General features: G+C 36.0%; 1 protein-coding gene and 1 long non-coding RNA gene across 3 annotated transcripts; both read left to right on the top strand.

Annotated features, from left to right (window-relative positions):
- Positions 17,011 to 19,012, top strand: LOC107623160. The gene is made up of 6 exons (XR_001616361.2): positions 17,011 to 17,223; positions 17,289 to 17,351; positions 17,495 to 17,634; positions 18,093 to 18,211; positions 18,532 to 18,613; positions 18,859 to 19,012. It is a non-coding gene; the product is annotated as an uncharacterized LOC107623160 (long non-coding RNA).
- LOC107623167 lies at positions 19,233 to 22,089 on the top strand. 2 transcript variants are annotated; one of them, XM_016325345.2, is made up of 6 exons: positions 19,233 to 19,276; positions 19,738 to 19,858; positions 19,963 to 20,184; positions 20,283 to 20,377; positions 20,479 to 20,588; positions 22,031 to 22,089. In XM_016325345.2, the coding sequence occupies exons 1-4, from the start codon at positions 19,254 to 19,256 to the stop codon at positions 20,295 to 20,297; spliced, it is 381 nt and encodes a 126-aa protein (XP_016180831.1). In that variant the 5' UTR covers positions 19,233 to 19,253; the 3' UTR covers positions 20,298 to 20,377; positions 20,479 to 20,588; positions 22,031 to 22,089. The 2 variants fall into 2 exon arrangements, with proteins under 2 accessions (XP_016180831.1, XP_016180823.1); XM_016325337.2 differs by having other exon boundaries at positions 20,293 to 20,377.

A 23,428-nucleotide genomic window follows, 5' to 3' on the forward strand; every position in this document is an offset into this window, starting at 1 on the left:
TTTTTTCTTTTCGCATATTATTTTTTTCTGCAAGCTTGTTATTCACTGCTTTTTCTTGCTTCAAGAATCAATTTTATGATTTTTCAGATCATCAATAACATTTCTCTTGTTCATCATTCTTTCAAGAGCCAACAAATTTAACATTCATAAAATTCAATATCAAAAATATGCACTGTTCATTCATACATTCAGAAAACAAAAAGTATTGTCACCACATCAATATAATTAAACTAAGTTCAAGGATGAATTCGAAATTAATTTACTTCTTGTTCTTTTGGTTTTAAAACATTTTTCATTTAAGAGAGGTGAAGGATTCATGGAATTATTTATAGCCTTAAGACATAGACTAGACACTAATGATCATGTAGTAGAGACACAAAACATAGACAAACACAAGCACAAAACCGAAAACAGAAAGATAATTAGACAAGAAGATTAAGGAATGAGTCCACCTTAGTGAGGGTGACGCATTCCTCTTGAAGAACCAATGGTGTTCTTGAGCTCCTCTATATCTCTTCCTTGCCTTTGTTGCTCCTCCCTCATAGCTCTTTGATCTTCTCTAATTTCATTAAGAATGATGGAGTGCTCTTGATGTTCCACCCTTAGTTGATTCATGTTGTAACTCAATCCTTCTAGAGAAGTGTTGAGTTGTTCCCAATAGTTGCTTGGAGGAAATTGCATCCCTTGAGGTATCTTAGGGATTCCTTGGTGAGTAGCTTCTTCATGCGTCTCTTGAGATCCTTGAGTGGGCTCTCTTGTTTGCTCCATCCTCTTCTTGGTGATGGGCTTGTCCTCTTCAATGAGGATGTCTCCTTCTATGACAACTCCAGCTAAGTTGCATAGATGACAAATGAGATGAGGAAAAGCTAGCTTTGCCATGGTGGAGGGCTTTTCGGCTACTTTATAGAGTTCTAGGGAGATGACTTCATGAACCTCTACTTCCTCTCCAATCATGATGCTATGGATCATGATGGCCCGATCCACAGTTACCTCGGATCGGTTGCTAGTGGGAATTATGGAGCGTTGGATAAACTCCAACCATCCTCTAGCCACAGGCTTAAGGTCAAGCCTTCTTAGTTGAACCGGCTTGCCTCTTGAGTCTCTTTTCCATTGAGCTCCTTCCACACATATGTCCATTAGGACTTGGTCCAACCTTTGATCAAAGTTGACCCTTCTTGTGTAGGGGCGTGCATCTTCTTGCATCATGGGCAAGTTGAATGCTAGCCTTACATTCTCCGGACTGAAATCTAGGCATTTCCCCCGAACCATTGTAAGCCAATTCTTTGGGTTTGGGTTCATGCTTTGATCATGGTTTCTAGTGATCCATGCATTTGCATAGAACTCTTGAACCATTAAGATCCCAACTTGTTGAATAGGATTGGAGATGACTTCCCATCCTCTTCTTCTAATCTCATGTCGGATTTCCGGATATTCGCTCTTTTTGAGCTTAAAAGGGACTTCAGGGATCACCTTTTTCTTGGCCACAACTTCATAGAAGTGGTCTTGATGGGCTTTTGAGATGAATCTCTCCATCTCCCATGACTCAGAGGTGGAAGCACTTGCCTTCCCTTTTCTCTTTCTTGAGGTTTCTCTGGCCTTAGGTGCCATCAATGGTTATGGAAAAACAAAAAAAGCTATGCTTTTACCACACCAAACTTAGAATGTTGCTCGCCCTCGAGCAAAAGAAGAAAGAATATGAGAAGAAGAAAAAGAATGGAGGAGAAGGAGGGAGGGTGGTGTTTCGGCCAAGGGGGAGAAGAGAGGGTTGTGTTGTGTGAAAAAGAAGGAGTATGGAGGGGTATATATAGTGAAGGGAGAGGGTGTATGGTTCGGTCATCTAGGGTGGGTTTGGGAGGGAAAGGTTTTTGAATTTTGAAGGTAGGTGGGGTTTATGGGGAAGAGTGGGTGGATGTGATTTGTGAAGAGGTATTGGGGAAGAGTGTTGGAAGTGATTGGTGAAGGGAATCTGGGGAAGAGTGTTTGTTGGATTGTGTGAAGAAGAGAGAAGGTGAGTTGAGGTAGGTGGGGATCCTGTGGGGTCCACAGATCCTGAGGTGATCCTGTGGGGTCCACAGATCTTGAGGTGACAAGGATTTATCATCCCTGCACCAATTGGGCGTGTAAAACGCCCTATATATGCAATCCTGGCGTTCAACGCCAGATTGCTGCTTATTTTGGGCGTTCAACGCCAGACAGAAGCTTGTTCTGGGCGTTGAACGCCACTTCCAAGCTTGTTCTGGGCGTTGAACGCCAGCTTTTCTGAGAGGGTAATTCTGGCGTTCAAACGCCAGATTGCTGCTTGTTTCTGGTGTTTAACGGCAGATACATGCTCTGTTCTGGCGTTAAACGCCAGCCAGATGCTCCTTACTGGCGTTTAAACGCCAGTAAGCTCCTCCTCCAGGGTGTGCTGTTTTCAATGCTGTTTTTGATTTTTCTTCAATTTTTGCTGTTGTTTTTGTGACTTCACATGATCATAAACCTAATAAGGCATATAATTAACAAAGATAAAAATATAATTAAATAAAAATTGGGTTGCCTCCCAACAAGCGCTTCTTTAATGTCAATAGCTTGACAGTGAGCTTTCATGGAGCTTCACAGATTTTCAGAGCAAGATGATGGCCTCCCAACACCAAACTTAGAGTTTGAATGTGGGGGTCTCTCAACACCAAACTTAGAGTTTGGTTGTGGCCTCCCGACACCAAACTTAGAGTTTGAATGTGGGGGCTTTCTTTGACTCTGTAATGAGAGAAGCTTTTCATGCTTCCTCTCCATTGTTGCAGAGAGATAACCTTGAGCCTTAAACACAAGGTGGTCCCCATTCAATTGAAGGACTAGTTCACCTCTGTCAACATCAATCACAACTTTTGCTGTAGCTAGGAAGAGTCTTCCAAGAATGATGGAATCATCCTCTTCCTTTCCAGTGTCTAAGATTATGAAATCAGCAGGGATGTAAAGGCCTTCACCCTTTACCAACACATCCTCTACTAATCCATAAGCTTGTTTTCTGGATTTGTCTGCCATCTCTAATGAGATTCCTGCAGCTTGCACCTCAAAGATCCCCAGCTTCTCCATTACAGAAAGAGGCATAAGGTTTATCCCTGACCCCAGGTCACACAGAGCTTTCTCAAAGTTCATGGTGCCTATGGTACAGGGTATTAAGAATTTACCAGGATCCTGTTTCTTTTGAGGTAAAGTTTGCTGAACACATGTATTTAGTTCATTAATGAGTAAGGGAGAGTCATCTTCCCAAGTCTCATTACCAAATAACTTGTCATTCAGCTTCATGATTGCCCACAGATATTGAGCAACTTGCTCTTCAGTTACATCTTCATCCTCTTCAGAGGAAGAATAGTATTCAGAGCTCATGAATGGCAGAAGGAGGTTCAATGGGATCTCTATGGTCTCTGTATGAGCCTCAGATTCCTTTACTTCCTTAATAGGAAGCTCCTTTTTGTCTGGAGGACGTCCCATGAGGTCTTCCTCCTTGGAATTCACGTCCTCCCTCTCCTTAGTAGGTTCGGCCGAATTGATTACATCAATGGCCTTGCACTCTCCTTTTGGGTTTTCTTCTGTATTGTCTGGGAGAGTACTAGGAGGGGTTTCAGTGATTTTCTTACTCAGCTGGCCCACCTGTGCCTCCAAATTTCTTATGGAGGACTGTGTTTCATTCATGAAACACAGAGTGGCTTTGGATAGATCAGAGATTAAATTTGCTAAGTTAGAAGAATTCTGCTCAGACTTCTCTGTCTGTTGCAGAGAAGATGATGGAAAAGGTTTGCTATTGCTAAACCGGTTTCTTCCACCATTATTATTGAAACCTTGTTGAGGCTTCTGTTGATCCTTCCATGAAAGGTTTGGATGATTCCTCCATGAAGGATTATAGGTGTTTCCATAGGCTTCACCCATGTAATTCACCTCTTCCATTCCTGGATTCTCAGGGTTATAAACTTCTTCTTCAGAAGAAGCACCATTAATACTGTTGGATGCATTTTGCAATCCATTCAGATTCTGAGAAATTATATTGACTTGCTGAGTCAATAATTTGTTCTGAGCCAATATGGCATTCAGAGTATCAACCTCAAGAACACCCTTCTTCTGAGGCGTCCCATTAATTACAGGATTCCTCTCAGAAGTGTACATGAACTGGTTATTCGCAACCATTTCAATGAGTTCCTGGGCTTCTGCAGGCGTTTTCTTCAGATGGATGGATCCACTTGCAGAATGGTCTAGTGACATTTTAGATAATTCAGATAGACCATCATAGAATATATCCAGGGTGGTCCATTCTGAAAGCATGTCAGAGGGACACTTTTTGGTCAACTGTTTGTATCTTTCCCAAGCTTCATAGAGAGATTCACTATCCTTCTGTTTGAAGGTTTGAACATCCACTCTAAGCTTGCTCAGCTTTTGAGGAGGAAAGAATTTGGCTAAGAAAGCCGTGACCAACTTTTCCCAAGAGTTCAGGCTATCTCTAGGTTGTGAATCCAACCATGTTCTAGCTCTGTCTCTTACAGCAAAAGGGAAAAGCATCAGTCTATAAACCCCAGGGTCAACCCCATTGGTCTTGACTGTATCACAGATTTGCAAGAATTCAGCTAAGAACTGATGAGGATCTTCCATAGGAAGTCCATGGAACTTGCAATTCTGTTGCATCAGAGAAACTAATTGAGGCTTAAGCTCAAAGTTGTTTGCTCCAATAGCAGGGATTGAGATGCTTCTTCCATAGAAGTTGGAAGTAGGTGTAGTATAATCACCAAGCATCTTTCTTGCATTGTTGTTGTGTTCGGCTGCCATCTCTTTTTCTTGTTCGAAAATTTCAACAAGGTTGTCTCTGGATTGTTGTAATTTAGTTTCTCTTAGTTTCCTCTTCAGAGATCTTTCAAGTTCTGGATCAGCTTCAACAAGAATGTCTTTTTCCTTGCTCCTGCTCATATAAAAGAGAAGAGAACAAGAAAAGAGAAGAAAAGGAATCCTCTATGTCACAATAAAGAGGTTCCTTATTGTTAGTAAAAGAAGAGGGGAAGAAAAGAATGAAGAAGAGTGGAGAATCCAAACACAAAGGTGAGGATAGGGGCAGTGATGTGAGATGAAGAGAAGTGTTAATGAATGAATAAATAAATAGAATAAGATGAGAGATGGAGAAATTTCGAAAATAAATTTGTAAAAGAGTTAGTGATTTTCGAAAATTAAGATAAGAAATAAATTTAAAAATTAAAATTGAAACAATTAATTAAATTAAGAATAATTTTGAAAAAGGGAGAGATATTTTCAAAAATTAGAGAGAGAAAAGTAGTTAGGTGATTTTGAAAAAGATTTTGAAATTAAATTTAAAAAGATAAGAGGTTAGAAAAAGATATTTTTAAAATTTTGAAAAAGATATGATAGAAAAGATATTTTGAAAAGATATTATTTGAAAAAGATATATTTTAAAAAAGATATGATTGAAGTTAGTTTTGAAAAGGATTTGATTTTTTAAAATCACAATTAATGACTTGACTCACAAGAAACCAAAAAGATAGGATTCTAGAATTTAAAGTTTGAATCTTTCTTAACAAGAAAGTAACAAACTTGAAATTTTTGAATCAAAACATTAATTGCCATCATTAATTTTCGAAAATATGGAGTAAAGATAAGAAAAGATTTTGAAAAATTTTGAAAAAGATTTCAAATTTTCGAAAATTAATGATAGAATTGGAAAAGATGTGATTTTTGAAAAAGATTTTGAAAAAGATAAGATTTTTAAAAAGATAAGATAATTTTTTTTATTTTTGATTTTTTTTATGATGAGAGAGAAAAACAATGAAAACACTCAATGCATGGAAATTTTGGATCAAAACACATGATGCATGCAAGAACACTATGAATGTTCAAGATGAACACCAAGAACACTTTGAAGATCATGATGAACATCAAGAACATATTTTTGAAAATTTTTAATGCAAAGAAAACATGGAAGACACCAAATTTAGAAATCTTTCATGTTTAGACACTATGAATGCAAGAATGCACATGAAAAACACCATACAACACAAAACAAGAAAACATGAGGATCAAACAAGCAAATTCATCAAGAACAACTTAAAGATCATGAAGAACACTATGAATGCATGAATTTTTCAAAAATTTTATGCAAGAAAAAGATGAACATGCAATTGATACCAAACTTAAAATTGACTCAAGACTCAAACAACAAACACAAAATATTTTTGATTTTTATGATTTTCTAATTTTTTTTTTGGTATTTTCTTTATATTTTTCGAAAATAAAGTTGAAGAAGAAGATAAAGAAATTCGAAAATTTTTTTAACAAGCATTCCAGGAATCTTTGCAATGTTACCTTAAAGCTACGGTCCAGGAATTAGACATGGCTTAAGAGCCAGCCAAGCTTTCTGCGAAAGCTTCGGTCCAAAACACTAGACATGGCCAATGGCCAGCCAAGCTTTAAGTGACAAATCAACCATACAGCAGCAGGTGGATGAGGAACAACTCACTTGCTCTTGATATGATGATTTGGAAGCCTCAGTCCAAAAGAATTTTAGACATGGCTTTACAGCCAGCCAGACTTCAACATGCTTCAAGAAACTCTAGCATGCATAGTAAAAAAAATTCTTGAATAATTTTCGAAAATAGGGAGAATATTTTTGAAAAAGAATTTTTGAAATTAAAAACGAAAATAAAATTACCTGATCTGAGGAACAAGATGAACCTTCAGTTGTCCATACTCAATCATCCCCGGCAACGGCGCCAAAAACTTGGTGCACGGAATTGTGAACTTGGTGTTGGATCTCAAACAATCTCTATTTTCACACTCAGATAATTCTTGGCACTGTAGTTGCACGTAATTGTAATGAGAACAATCCCCGGCAACGGCGCCAAAAACTTGGTGCACATAATCTCAATAATTTGTTCACAGCTCCGCACAACTAACCAGCAAGTGCACTGGGTCGTCCAAGTAATAAACCTTACGTGAGTAAGGGTCGATCCCACGGAGATGGTTGGTATGAAGCAAGCTATGGTCACCTTGTAAATCTCAGTCAGGCTGAATCAAATAGTTATAGTGGTTTTTGAATAAATAAATAAATAAACAGAAAAGATAAAGATAGAGGTACTTATGTAAATTAGTAGTGGGAATTTCAGATAAACGTATGGAGGTGCTTGTTCCTTCCGAATCTCTGCTTTCCTACTGCTTTTATCCAATCCTTCTTATTCCTTTCCATGGCAAGCTGTAAGCTGGGTTTCACCGTTGTCAATGGCTACCTCCCGTCCTCTCAGTGAAAATGGTCCGTGCGCTGTCACCTGCCCGGCTAATCATCTGTCGGTTCTCAATCGGGTCGGAATAGGATTTACTACCCTTTTGCGTCTGTCACTAATGTCCAACCTTCAGAAGTTTGAAGCTCGTCACAGTCATTCAATCCTCGAATCCTACTCGGAATACCACAGACAAGGTTTAGACTTTCCGGATTCTCTTGAATGCCGCCATCAATTCTAGCTTATACCACGAAGATGCTGGTTAAGGATCCAAGAGATACACACTCTAGCCCTTGTTGCTTGTAGAACGGAAGTGGTTGTCAATCACGCGTTCATAGGTGAGAATGATGATGAGCGTCACATAATCATCACATTCATCATGTTCTTAGGAACGAATGAGTATCTTAGAATAAGAATGAGATGAATTGAATGGAAAATAGTAGTAATTGCATTGAAACTCGAGGTACAGCAGAGCTCCACACCCTTAATCTATGGTGTGTAGAAACTCCACCGTTGAAAATACATAAGAACAAGGTCCAGGCATGGCCGAATGGCCAGCCCCCAAAACGTGATCAAAGTGATCTCTGAATTCTCAAAGACTAATCCGGGAATCCAAAGATATAAACACAATAGTAAAAAGTTCTATTTATACTAAACTGTTACTAGGGTTTACAGAAATAGTCTAAGTGCAGAAATCCACTTCCGGGGCCCACTTTGGTGTGTGCTTGGGCTGAGATTTAAGCCTTCACGTGTAGAGACTCCTTTTGGAGTTGAAAGCCAAGTTGTAACGTGTTTTTGGCGTTCAACTCTGGGTTGTGACGTGTTTCTGGCGTTTAACTCCAGAATGTAGCTTGGAGCTGGTGTTGAGCGCCAGTTTACGTCATCTAAACTCAGTCAAAGTATGGACTATTATATATTGCTGGAAAGCCCTGGATGTCTACTTTCCAACGCAGTTGGAAGCGCGCCATTTGGGTTTCTGTAGCTCCAGAAAATTCACTTTTAGTGCAGGGAGGTCAGAATCCAACAGCATCAGCAGTCTTTTTTCAACCTCTGATCAGATTTTTGCTCCGGTCCCTCAATTTCAGCCAGAATTTACCTAAAATCACAGAAAAACACACAAACTCATAGTAAAGTCCAGAAATGTGATTTTTACACAAAAACTAATAAAAATATACTAAAAACTAACTAAAACATACTAAAAACCATATAAAAACAACACCAAAAAGCGTATAAATTATCCGCTCATCACCATTCCTACCCTGTAATCCCTGAAATCACTTAACACACATATCAAGGCATCAAATGGTAATAAGAGAGGTTTTAAATAAAAGAAAATAAAAGCCAAAGAAGCATATTTTCAATCATAGCACAAAATCCGAAAGGAATTGTAAAACCATGCAAATTCATATGAATAAGTGGGTGAAGAATTGATAAGATCACTCAATTGAGCACAAGATAAATCACAAAATAGTGGTTTATCATTGGTTTGATGGCATGAATGTAGGGGGAAAACAGGCCAGACCAGGCCAGGCTTTACTCTTAACAGGCCTGGCCTGTCATACAGTTAATTGGTCTGAGCCTGACTTGTAGCCTGTTATAGGTTCTGTATAAAGTACTAGGCTTGACATGTTATTCAGCCTGGCCTAGCTTGAAGCTTGTTAAAAGGCCTAATATTTTTTTTTTTTTACAAAAAATAAAAATATTATTTAAACAAATTATTTTTTAATAAAAATATTTATATATAATAAATATACAAAAATATTTATAATAAAATATAATAAATTTAAAATATCTCATAATTTTGTTAATAAAAAATAATTATTTATATATTTAATTATATTTTAATAGGCCCAGGCAGGCCTGACAGGCCAAATAAGGCTAATTAGTGAGTTTGGGCCTGGCTTATTAACGTTTTAAGGCTTTTAAAAGAGCATTAGCCTGTGCCTATTTTATAACAGGCTAGGCCAAACACAGGCCAGGCTGCAGGCCCCTGACAGGCCGCCTAACCTTTTTCCACCCCTACATGAATGTATATGCTTAGGATAGGTATACTATGATTTAATTGATGCATTTGAGGGATTGATGTATGATATTGTTGAATGAAATTAAGGTATGATGAGATATGATGGTTGTTGTAGTGTTGAGGAAGGTGTACTGTATTTAGGGGTGGCAAAGCGGGTTGGCCTGCCCCGCCCCGCCAAAGCCCGCCCAAATATGGGGTGGGCCGGCCCGCCCCGCCAAACTAATATGGGCTACATAACAAATAATAAGTATCAGTTTCAAACATAAGTGCATAACAATAATAAAACAAACACATAATCCACACATAAATCTTACTATAATTAAAACAAAACACATAACATAATCCATAAATCAACAAGACACCCAAAAAAAAAAAAATCCTTAAATCAACACACATAAATCAATTATCAATTTCCAAATCAATAAAATTTGAATCTGATCCGGAAGTTGAAACACCGCCTCGCCTAGCACCTTGAGGATTCACATCTTCACCTTCACGTTCACCTACAATTAGAAGAATACCCAAATTTAGAACAAGATATAAATACTTAAATATTATATAAATATTAAATTAGTAACTAACAATCTAATTACCATCAACAAAGCCTTTATTCCAATTACGAGTACAAATCACAGCCTCAACATTTTCTGGCAGCATTCGACTTCTATATTTGTTAATGACATGAGCTCCAATACTAAAGGCAGATTTCGATGCAACCGTAGTAATTGGAATACTCAATAAGTCACGTGCCATGATTGATAACTTCGGATAACGACTCTCATATAATTTCCATCATTCCAAAACATCTAAATCTTCAAAGCAATCCTTTGACAAAAGTAGCTCCTCCAAGTATGTATCAAGTGGATTCTTTCCACTAGAGACCTCAGCTTGATGGTTACATTTCATCAATTTCTAGCAAAATAGAAATAATCACATCTTGTTAGGATAGAATAATGACAATTAATAATATAAGAGAATTAAAATATGCTGAACATTACTTACGCCAATAATCGCAAGTCGCTTCTTGCTTGCACTTTCAGGGGTATGGCCCATAGATGAAGATTGAATACTAGGTCCTTGTACTTCAACAGTTGGAAGAGAATTCTTGTCATATTTTTTAAAAAACTTGTATAATTTCTTTTTCACATGTTCCACCTTCTCTTTTGCAGTCTCAGCATCAATCTCCTCATACATAAGCTCTAAAGTAGAAATCTTAAGCCTAGGATCAAGAATAGCACCAAATGCAAGAATGACACTATACTTTTCCCAATACTTCTTAAATTTGTTCATCATCTTTTCTCCCATACTCTTTAGAAGCTCATCTTCACTTCTCAAACTTCCCATCAAAACACATTGAATATGATAGACTTGTAGAAAATACAAATTCAAAGTAGAGTAAGATGTGCCAGAAATCAAATTATTAGTTTCATAAAAGGGGTATAAAAATTTACATATCCTTTCAGCTCTCCCCCATTCATCAACCGAAGGACAATATTTATAAGCATGATTGGTTGCCTTCAAATACTCAAAGGCCTTCCGATACTTGATAGCACTTTCGAGCATAATGTACGTAGAATTTCATTGAGTAGTAACATCTAGATGCAACCCACTTGTAAAATTCAAACCATGAATCGCAGAAACACATTCTTTAAACCTTATCATTCTACTTTCCGATCCCCTTATATATTTCACACTTATCCTAATCTTATCCAATGCATCATGAGTAATTTTAATCCATCTTGCACAATAAGATTCAAGATATGAGCAAAACAACGAATATGAAAGAACTCCCCATCACACAACAACCAATCATGCATATTTAATGTACTTTTCAAATTATCTTGGCATGTATCATTAGCAGATGCATTATCTAGTGTAAAATTCATAATCTTCTTTTCAATTCTCCACTCATTTAAAAGCTCAAAAATCTTGGAAGACAAATCAAATTCTATGTGAGGAGGAAGCATATGACAAAAACTCAAAATTTTACTTTGCAATTTCCAATTTAAATCAACAAAGTGAGCAGTTAATCATAAATAACCCTCTGTAGTGATGGATGTCCACAAATCAGAAGTCAAACAAACTCTATTAGGAATGGCTACCAAAGTACTTTTAAGCTTTTCTTTTTCCCTTGAGTAAATTTTCAGCACATCCTCCTTAAGAGTATTTCTAGTAATCAGGCCTAGAGTTGGACTGATGTATTTTACCCAATTCCTAAATTTCTTATTAACAACAATAGAAAAGGGAACATCATAATCAATCACAAAGGCAGCAAACATCTCACGCGATACATGATTATCTATATTGAGAGTCCCTATTTTATTTTGCATTTCTATCAAAGTTTGACCAATATCCTCAAAGTCTATTTTCACGCACCTGTCTAAATGACGCTTAAGTGACGATGTCCCATATTGTTTACCACCAGCTTTAAACTTCTGTTTGCATCCATCACATTGAGCACGATCTATACCATCATCACCAGGTCCAAGCTTTGTGAAATATCTCTACACATCAGATGTTGTTGCCTTCGTCTTTTTCTTTTTAATATCTTCTGTTGTTTCAGATCTTTCCATATTTTCAGGATTTTGTGTTACATTCCCACCATCAAATTCCATAGAGACAGAGTTATCCATAGCAAAATCAACCACTCAGCCTAAATAACACAAATACATAGCAATATCTAAATAAGTAATAAATCAATAAGAAAATATTGAAACAGCAAAATTTCAAAAGTATGAAAGAAGCTAAGCATCAGAACTGGACCATCAAAGAATGCATATCAACATAAATTAGAAGTTAAGAATAAACAGTCAAATAGTATATTCAATCAAGCTACCAAGCCACCAAACTAGTTTCGATGTTTGACTTCATTCATAAATTAGAAGTTAGTTGTCACTTGTCAACTTGCTAGCTTTTGAAATATAGCAACCTATAGGCTATAGCTATATCTATATTAGTTAGCATTTTAAAAATAAGAAAAAGAAAGTTGCCTATGTTTTGAAACAAACAGTGATATAGAAGAATGCTTAATCTCTATAAACTCGTTCGCATATTAAGGCGTTCGCATGCTGAAAGAATGGGAAAAATGATTGGTGTTAACTTTTAAATTAAATTATTCAAAAATTTCATCTAGGATAATTTATTATTCCTCCTTAAGTAAAATAAACTGGAGAAAATGCAGAGAACTCAAACCAGAGGAATCGATTGGTTTTCCTATTTTCACTTTCATCTGTTATGTTTAATTAGGAAAGCACCTGCACCTGCTCTGTCCTATTCTAATCACCTATTTGGAGCATGAATTCCTTTTATTAAAATCTTCATTATATTGGTAATTGAAGAATTTACTTAATTTGTTTCAATTTTTTCTACTAATTTTGCAGAACTAATATAGATGTCCACAGCTACAAACACATGAATATATGATAGAGCCATAATAAAAACAAAGATAGCAATCACAGTTCCTTATTTTAACAAAAAAAAGAAAATAAAAATCTTCACTTACTGAATAACAACTGCTGAGAAGCAGAGGAGGAGAGAGGAGCACGTCGGGAATCTGTCGGACACAGAATCGCCGAGGCCCGAGAGGCAAAGGAAGAGAGATGAGCAGAGGGCAGAGTAGAGGCAAGACCAAACAGCGCCGTCGGGACTTCGATTTGGTGAGGACTGATGAGAATCGAGATGAGCAGGGACCGGCGACGGGGAGACCGACGACGATGAGCTGCTGAAGGTTGAAGCCGAGGGTCAGGGTCTCAGGATCAGGAAAGGGTTTGGGCCGGCTGTTGTTTGTGGGAAGGAAAACCTAATCTTCTATTAAAGAAGCTATTTATATTATATGTAAATTTACAAAAATATCCTTTAAAAAAAAACAAGATGGCAGCCCACCTTGTCCCGCCTTGGCCCACGGTTTTGGCGGTGTGGTTTAGGCGGGTTTTTAAAATTTGGCAGGCTCAAAATCTCGCCCCGACCCACCTTTTTTGACGGTTTGACCTGGCGGGTTCGACTTTTTTTATTTTACGTAATGATTCATCTGCTGAAAGTATTGACCTTCCAACACCATTTTAAAACAATATTGCATCTGAATCACCTATTTAATATATTTTTTCAGTTATTTTTTTATCATTTTACCACTCTATTTTTATTATTAAATTTGTATTTAACATTGTGTGTGATATGAAATCTTAGTTTTAATTTTACTTTTTTACATGTGATTTTATTTTTATATAGCTTGTTATTATTTTTATAGTTAGTTATAACAAGTTCTTGAGTTATTTATCCAAACGCTACAGCTTTAAAATAAGTACTTTTATAACTAAAAATCCAAATACAATATAACTTATTTATAAGCTGCTATTAATAAAAGTCCTTATACGTTAAGCTCTTTTTCCAAAATAACTTATTTAAGTTGTTTATCCAAATTGGGCCATAATTGATTATAGTAAGTTGTAGAGATAGTATGGATATGATGTGATGTGCTGATGAATGGTTGGAGATCTTAAAATGTTGATTGGAATTGATTTTGGTAAAAAAATGGAGGTTTAAGAGTTTGGTAAAAAATTGGTTTTTGGCCGAATTTCGGCGAGCCATAACTTGGCTTCCGGACCTCCAAATGATTTCAAACTTGTTTTATATGAAAATTGGGTCCGTGAAGTTTATGTCGTTTGAAGAACAGAAGAAAAATAATTTTTAACAAAGAAGTTATGCGCGTCGGAAGTTTGGGGTTTAAAATGGTGAATTTGCAGGTTTCAGACTTAGTAAAATTTTTGGTAAAACGCACGTCTACGCGTACGCATGGCCCACGCGTACGCGTGACATGAGATTTTTGCATACACGTAACCCTCATTCGCAGATGGTAGCTTCTGCCTCTTACGCATGCGTGTGCGAACGAGCCTATGCGTACGCGTAATGGGTTAAATTTGCACGCCCACGCGTACACATGGTCGATGCGTGCACGTGACTTGTGGTTTATGCGTACGCGAGTTTCTCATACGTGACCATGCACTTCTGCCTGGCACAAAAGCGTACGCGTAATCAGGGATGCGTACGCATGGCCCCTGTTTTCTGCAAAACTGGATTTTGTGTTTTTAAATCAAATTTCAAACTTCTAAACCTCTATTCTCATCCTTTTAGTTATAAAATATAATACTAATCCTAGTAGTTTGTTGAAGCTAGGAAATTGAGGTAACTTGGAGATGAAGAAAAGGGGTAAAAATGATGAATTATCAGAGAATGATGTGAAGGCTGAAAAAAGTTATGATGCCATGGCTATAATGAATGATTATATAATGAATATGAATAGTTATGAATATTATGCGGCTTATGAATTTAATGATATCTGAGATACGAGTTTTCCTGGGTAACAGAACCGTGGCTTGCCACCACGTGTTCCAGTTTGAAACTCGATACTCTATTGACCCTACGTTGTAAGGGTGACCGGCAGGTAGAAATTCATTGGAATGGATATCCCCCATTGAGTAAGTTATATATGAATGAATGAATGTATGGATTATGAATGAAATGAGAAAAACTATGCATAAACTCATGAGGATGTGCGACGAGGGACAGTCCAAGGGTTTCAGACTTGTCGGGTTGGCTTGATAACCGACAGATGAGCCTCATTAGCCATAGGACAGGCATACATCATGTGGATTCTGTTTGTTTTGTCTGCTATTCATTACTTGGGATTGCCTAACTGAATATATATTATGCTAATTGTTATATTGGCTACTTGCACTACCTGTTTTCTACTTGTGCTTAAAATTGTTTGGTTGTCTATCTCTGCTAAATCATTGGTGATGGAGGAGCAGAGGAAAGGTGGACCGATTTGGTGATAAAGTTAGGTTTAAGTAAGTAAGTTTAGAATTCCTTAGAACACCTACACTTTTTATGGCTTCTGTTTAGAATTTAAGTTTTATAACTGAGTGTTGGCATTCTAGGATTTCCCTTGGCATTCCCAGGACCTAATATATTATGTGCGTGGCACCATTACCATGCTGAGAACCTCCGGTTCTCACCCCATACTGTGTTGTTGTTTTTCAGATGCAGGTCAAGAGGCACCTTGCTAGGCGTCTGAACTTCTGAAGCGGAGTAGTTCCTGGGTTCTTTTGTTTTTTGTTTATGTATATATATATACTTAGCTTTTTCTCCAAGTAATTTGTTTATTTTGTCCCTCTTAGAGGTTTGAGGAGAGTTAAGGTTTTATCTCTGTATTTTGGGTATTTTGGGACATGTATATATGTATGTAAATATTCTCCGCCCAGCATTGGCTTCGCAGGCTAAGTTAGGAGCTAGTTATTATGTATCCTTGACTCTCTATTCTCTCTCTTTGTCTATTTATACCTATGATCTTTAGGTTTCTTAGCACGCAAATAATCTCGTTTCCTGAGCGTTGCGCTTTTTATTCTGCGATTTTGTTTTACCTGCTTTCCAAGGCTCCTCGTATATTACTCTCTTTCAGATACTATTATGTATATATTTTGTTTTAGAGGTCGTAATATCACACCACATCTAGTTTACGGCTTAAACGTAAAGCTTTGTGTGGTAAAGTGTTACAGAATGATAGGCAAATTATGTGTCCATTCATTGATAATATTACAATTTTATTTTTTCACTATTTGTAAAGTTATCTTCGACACTAAGATTAATAAATTCCAAATGGAGCTCGCTTCTTTAAAAAATATCGTATCTGCTTTTTAAATTAAAATCATTGATATAACGTTTGTTGAAATCGAACCAAAAAAATAAACAAAACAACTACCAAATTACTCAACATATATTTAAGGTAATTTATATAAATAAAATATTTGGAGATTAAATTTACACAAATACAATTTTTTGAAACAAGTTACATTCGTCTTCTGATTCAACTCTATGTATGCCGCGACAACCTGCCACGGTTTAAGCTCATACTAAGCATAAACTGCTACATCTTTATTATGGTTTATGCTCAATAGAATCGAAATATAAATTACTATAGGGTGTAGCGGTTTATGAACATACAGAATATAATAGGTAACTGTATTAGGAGACAGAAATTTATAAAAAAAATATATCAAAAACTTACAATTAGAACATTATTGGTAAGACCTTTTTTAAATACTGTGGGATCACCATTATAATTAGAACATTATTAATCCGATCTTTTTAGATATATTACAAGAAAAATACCCATTCAGCCACACTTTTTTTAAGCTACATTTGAAAAGCGTAGCCTATTCATAGAATAGGCTACGCTTTTCTTCGTGTTGCCTTTTTATATGAGAAAAGGATACACAATTGTGGCATCATTTAAAAAGTGTAGCCTTAGGTATTTTAGAAATCACTTATAAAACGTAGCCTTATCTAAATATCTATAAATACACTTTTTTCATCAAAGGGAACGCTTTTAAAAAGTAGCTTATTTATTCTATTTCGGGTGCGCTTTTAAAATGTCTCCTGATATGAGAATCCTCAATAAACACTTAGTAAAAAAATTTGTTGGCCCTCCCCCTCACTCACGCAGCAGTGCAGCACACACTCTCATCCTCACTCAACATACACAAACACAAAAGAGAGAAGAAATCAGAGAGGAGAAGGGAAGGAAGGAAAGAGAGGACGACGCCGTCTAGGGCTCCGCCACCGTCACCGTCGTCGTCGAGCGCCAATGAGATAGAGAGCTCGAGGATGAGAGGAAACGCGATGGAGGAGAGAAAAAGGATGTGCTCCGTCGCCGCTGAAGCTCCACCACCACTGCTAGGGCTTGTTTAAGTCGCCGTTCTGCCACCGTCGGGCTTCTTGCCCCCGCCGAGGAGCTCGAAGGGAGGAAGGAGGGATGTATCGCCGCCTTCGTGCTCTGTCGCGGCGCTGCCGTCGATTGGAGCTCGCCGCTGAGCTGCTGCACCGTCTCCAAGCCGTTGCGTCGCCGCTCATCTCTTCACTGTCACTGCTCAACACCATCGTCGTATCCTCTGTCACCAGGTAAGCATTCTCTATTCGGTATCCTCTCTTTCTTGCTCATTCTCTAACTCGCTCTCACTTTGTAGTTCGAAGGTGTGTATGATTTTGATAGTGATGATGAACTATAATGGCTAATTGAGATACAGAAGGTATGTATCAATTTTCAATTGGTTCTGTGAATTTTTGGGGGTTTTGGGTTCTAATTTTAGGTTTTCTAATTTTGGGGGTTTCGCCTTCTGATTCTCAATTTGTTATGATTTCTTTCTGTGTTTGGCATAAACGGAAGCAATAGGTGCTGGAAATTTCATACGTGCGTGCTAAACTAGGGAAATCATTCTGTAGGAAAGTGTCGAGCTGCAGGAGTTTTCATTGGGTTCATGCCCTCCTAGTATGGGTCTTCAAGGGATGCGTTGGTCAACTATCATTGATCAGGTTTTACTTCCTTCACATTTCAATATTATAACCTGAAAAATAGTAGTTTTAGATATTTTATTAAGAATATTTGACATGATTAGGTTTTAATTCATGATATCCCTATATCATGAATTATTTTTCCACATGGTTTGAGCTAAAGTTGTTCCTGTGAAATCACATGAATGAATTTTTATCCTAAATCTTGATGGTTCTAAGTGAATGAATTGCTCAAGTTTCCAACTGCACTTTGCCAGCTTCAATGAGTAATCAACATTATGTTCCATTTTAGTTTTCTTTTGCACCATCTTTTAAGTGATCCATCTCTACTAGTCCTAGAAGCTGTGCATTCTTTTATACATTGAGAGGGGTTTGTTCTTGTTTGAGATTCAATGTGTTGAATCTGAGGCATATGCACACAATTGACATATTTTTTTATGTACTTGGAATTAATTGAAATCCTCTTGAATTTGTTGCAGTATTCAGGTGGTTGCACAAAATGGCTAAAATTCACATCGCCATCATCTTATTGAGGCTCTGCCTAGTATGCAATTCGGCAGGATTTTATTCAGACACAAATGAAATGACCATTTTCTTGGTATTTCACAGCGAGTCCTAAAACTGGGTTTAGATTGGGACACAAATGAAATGAGTATTTTGATGTTTGCTAAGCTTGCAAAGCCATTGATCGGAACTGTTGGGATTGTGATTAATAGTCTTCGTATCAAGGTTGATGTGTGTAAAAGCAATGTCTACATTTTGAATTTTGAAGAAGCAAATTTAGAGAAAAAGAAAACATGTGGATATCTTATCTTTACTTCTGGGGCTATGAACTATTGAACTGATTTTCATGCATTAATTAAAAACATGGTTTGGTACTTCATCTTTTTGTTATTAAAATTCATATTCATTTTGCAGTTTCTATTTACACCAATCCTGGATGGAAAAGCACTTTTGTATTCATTTGTATCCTGAATGGCCTGGTGTTTCTTCTTGGCTGGTATGTTTCTACTACGTTTGATTTAATATAATTGTTGTAAGAAAAATAATAAAATTTGAGTTGTGCTATTTTCCATAAAAGACTTCTGTTTGCGGTGCTTTTGTAGACAGAATATGAACTTCGGTTTTGATGCAACTCTTAGAAATTGTAATGCATTGTGGATTATGAAGCTGATTCTATGTAAATGGATATCAGCTTGATGCCTTTCTTGTAATCATGCTTATTTTGAATTTAAATTTTTGTAGAGAAAGCTTTTTGTGAGAGCCATTCAAGAGCTATGGCAGTGGTGGTCGCGGTTATTGCGCGTGGTGGTGGATACAGAGGAGGAGGAGGCGGTGGTGATGGTGCTTGCTACAGCTGCGGTGGTAGGTACAATGGCGGAGGCGGTGGTGGAAGCTGTAACAAGCTCTTGCTGAAAAATATAAGTATACAGCTTTAATTTCTCTGATCATTATGTTGTGTTTGAAAAATAGTAGTTTTGCAGAATCTTGTGTCTTTCAAGTAGGATTGATTGAAAATTTTTGGTACCTTTTTGGTTAAAAAATGATGTTAAAACTGAATTTTTGGTTAATTGTAATGATTTTAAAACTGAATTTTAAGATTGAGAAAGCGACTCCGTAGAGCACAGGAGCAATTTCAGATGGTTTTAGAGGAGAAAAGCAGGTTATCTCTCTTTGTTTTTATCTTTATTTTCTTATTATTTATGTTTTATTTTCTGTCTTTAATCTTTTTGTTACTTTGAATATATTGGGTACTGGATTAGAGTAGCCATAAATAAGAAGAAAATAACATGAAGCTAGGATAAAAGATAAGATGCACAATAATTTCTGTACGTATGTTATTCCCAAACATAATATGAAAATTGCACGGAGTATTAGAGACATATTCTCCTGTGTCCCGATCCAATTCTTTATTGCCTCTAACAAGAATTTCCAAGGTAGGGATCTTCTTGAACCACATTTCATGAGATGTGTAGTTTAATGCAGTTATTGTGCCCCAAGGGGAAATTTTCCACCGGTTTTAAACAGATGAACAAACTTCGAATATCTTATTAAATTTTTTGGTTAACTTAGAAAGGCATAGAAGGCTCATTTACAGATTCCTGTTTCTTGTTGATCTTTCAGATTTGCATTCGATGTTGATCTTGATGCTCCAAAAGTTAGAATTCCTCTCAGATCTCGTGGTTCAGCCAGATGTGATAGTCATTTTCTTTTGGACTTTGGTCATTTTACACTACACACTGCGGTATGCTGCTTGAGCTGTGGGGAATTGAGTTGCACTTTTGTTGTTTGGCCTTTTTATTGACAACGTTGTTTGGCCTTCTCTTGTATGATTTGGTGTTTTTACAGGAAAGCCAGTCTGATGAGCAGAGGCATAATCTTTATTCTCGATTTTACATATCAGGACGTGATTTTGCTGCCTTTTTTACGGACTGTGGCTCTGATTTTGGGAGTTGCAGTTTGGTTAAACTAACTCATGATAGTCAAATAATAAGCTCACCACGGGCCAAAGAAGCTGATAATGTGTATTCTGTCATTGATAGGTGTGGAATGGCAGTACTTGTTAATCAGGTTTGTCTGTCGTGTACTTATCAAAACTGTACTACAGTAATGATCTGCATCGCATTTTTGTTGAGCATAATTTGTTCTTATCTTGTTTGTGCCTCTGGTTTTCTGAAGATTAAAGTGCCTCATCCAAGTTACCCATCGACATGTATATCCATTAAAGTGCCAAATCTTTGATGGTAGAATTCTAGTTTCGAAGGTACTTCTGCAAACCTTTTAAAAATGTTTCCGTTAGCGATTATATTTGAGGTAATAACTTTTTTGGTTAAATCAGAAACCTAAATAGCCCTCATCTTACAGGGAATTGGGAATTCAATTGCTACGTGGCAAACATGTTTTCTGGTGCTTTCGGGGTCATATCTTTATGTATTTGAAACTGCAGAGTCTCAGAGTTACCAGCGATACCTAAGGTTTTAAACCCAACCCTCCTCCTCCTTTCCTGTTTTAGAACTTTGATATTATTTCCTATTTTAAATTGAAGAGAAGAGAATAAAGAAACATTTATATGGAGAGTGAAATATAGAAATATACTCCAAAGTAGGATGGCCAGTCCATTTGCATGTCCGAAATGGGAACTTCGTTAAAAGTTCAAACAATCATGATGCAGTAATGTAAAGAGGACAGTTACTGATGAGAGAGGCATCCTGGTTTATATTGGCATTTTTTTTCTCTTTGAAAATGCATCAAGTGGTTTATTTTAAACTGCTTTGTCATAAACTTGACATTCTTTTCTGTTCACCTTATCCTTGATATATTTATTTATTTATTTTTGAAAAAATAAGAATTTCATTAGGAAGAGAGTAGGATAATACAAATTGGGGATAAGGGTTCCCCCATACAAAAGCAAAGCAAACAAAAGATTTATCTATGAAGCATGAGTTGCATTTATTTATTTAATATATTTGTTTTACCATGAGTTGCATCAATTGTTGCTGCTGCAATGCCAGATGTATAGTTCAGTTGAATAAAGTGTTGTGCATGCTCTGTTCTGTTGTAAATTAGATAGGAAGAAGAATAACTTAATATTATTGATATTGTTATGTTTATAATTCTAGAGGTTATATTTCTCTAGGAACAGATGAACTTAAATTTATCAATTGTCAATCATGTGCATTATTGTTATGAAAATATTGTGCTGATTTCGATTATCTTTAAATGGGAACAACTACAATTGAGCTAAGCCCAATTCTATCTAATCTGATTTTTAACTTTTCATGAGACATAGTGCACACTATTTTCGAATGCTTATCAGTTATCATTATTTTTTGTTGTTGGTAAGATATGTTGATTGCAACATTCAATTCCTTTGTTCATATGCTTTTGCTGCAAAGTCGATCCAAGCAAGAAAGAGAACCAGATGCGAGCACAAATAAAACTTCTTCCGAGGGAAGCAAGTACACTGTCACAGTAAGTAACTCGTGTTGGCCATTGTCTCTGAGGGAAGCAAGTCACACCACCCGTTTTTTTCAATGAAAAAGAACCAACACTAGTAATTTATTTATTTTACTTTCTCATGATCTATCATGTGGATTGAGCACTAATAATAAAAAGTTAGGAATGACTTTAACATTTTGAATTTGGCTTATTTCTAAGCCAATTAAGGGTAGAAGATAAGCATATATTCTAGGTGTGTTTAGTGGAAAGCTCGTATCTACATTTGTCCTTAGGGAAATTAAAGGCGAAACACCCCATGAAAGTCTCAATGTTGAAAAGTAATTAAGTATATCTGAACAATTAATTTATATTTTATATCTGAATTTTTGCCTTGTTAAATAATTATTTTAATTTTTTTTTATAATTGCAAATGTCATTATAAATGTTTTTTTAATTATTTTTCTATATAATTATGCAGGATAATATTGAGGATGATAATGAAGATTAATCTGTTTATGATTGTGGTTTATTGACTAAGATGGAGTAGTGTTCGGAATGAATATATGTATGGTTGACTAATAATTTTTATTAGAAGATATTTATGTAGGATATAATATTTTAATTTAGTTTTTCGTAGAGTATTAGTAGTAAATTCTAAGTGATTTCATGCTTATTTTGATAAAGCTATGCTTAATTTAGTGTGAGATGTATGAATATTCAAAATGATCATTGTAAATATATATTGTTTATAGATAATTTGTTATTTAGAGAAATTATATATTTATTTTTATTTTGTAATATTCAACTCATTTAAATAAAAATGCAGAATTATTATACATGTAATCATATTAACTATTATGTTGTATTAATAATTATTATATATATATATATATAGAGAGAGAGAGAAAAAAGAACAAGACCTAAGGCTACACTTATATATAGTAGTTATAGTATACAAAAAAAAAGAGACCTAAGGCTACACTTATATACAGTAGTTATAGTATACAAAAAAAAAACAAGACCTAAGGCTACACTTATTTACAGTAGCTATAGTATACAAAAAAAAAAAGAGGGACCTAAGGCTACGTTTATAAAAAGTAGCTATGGTATACAATGTGGCTACGCTTTATGAGTGATGCAGTAGCGTTGAAAAGCGTAGCCTATTCTAGAAAAATGAAAGCTGAAAAGCGTAGCCTTTGATCTTGGATAGCATCACTTGAAAAACGTAGCCTATTCTCAAACGCCAAAAGCGTAGTCCTTGGTGCAGAAAAGCGTAGCCTTTGAGAATAGGCAACGTAGGAATCACCCCAAAAAGTGTAGCCGTAGCCTAAGACATCATTTTTTTTCCCTTTTGGCTACACTTTTCAAGTATACCTGAATGAGTGTTTTTACCGTGAAACCACCCTTATTGCCTTCTACTTGGAGACCTCTGCCTCCCCTTTAATTTCACTTTCAAATTTGTTCTAGACATTAAACATTTTTGTTGAGAAATACATCTAACAATTTAAAAAATTATATTTTAGTCAAACTACCCGTTTAAATTATTTTTAGCTTATTTGTTCACTAAAAATAACAACGGATGTTAATAACTGCCGACAAAAAAAATATATACAAGTGGTATAATGCATGAAGGTGTAGATCAAATAAATACATAAAAAAGTAATTATTTAGTTATTTGGCTATACTATTTATGAAGCATACCTGCATTAATATATAAATAACTAACGATTTTACTTCCAAAGTAACTCAACAAATGATACAAATAAATAAATCAATAAATATATAGATCTCCTCCCTTTTTATTTTTTTAGAAAATAAGTCATTGTTCATGTTATAAATGATAAAAATAATATTTATACCAAAAATTAGTTATTAA

Source organism: Arachis ipaensis, chromosome B02 (assembly GCF_000816755.2).
Source record: "Arachis ipaensis cultivar K30076 chromosome B02, Araip1.1, whole genome shotgun sequence".
Taxonomy (NCBI): Eukaryota; Viridiplantae; Streptophyta; class Magnoliopsida; order Fabales; family Fabaceae; genus Arachis; species Arachis ipaensis.

Bases quoted from the DNA above. Each gene is read 5' to 3' on its own strand.
- LOC107623167 (XM_016325337.2), top strand. From the start codon at position 19,254: ATGGTTTTAGAGGAGAAAAGCAG. The intron at 19,277-19,737 runs GTTATCTCTCTT...TTGATCTTTCAG, and splicing joins GTTTTAGAGGAGAAAAGCAG to ATTTGCATTCGATGTTGATC. The intron at 19,859-19,962 runs GTATGCTGCTTG...GTGTTTTTACAG, and splicing joins ATTTTACACTACACACTGCG to GAAAGCCAGTCTGATGAGCA.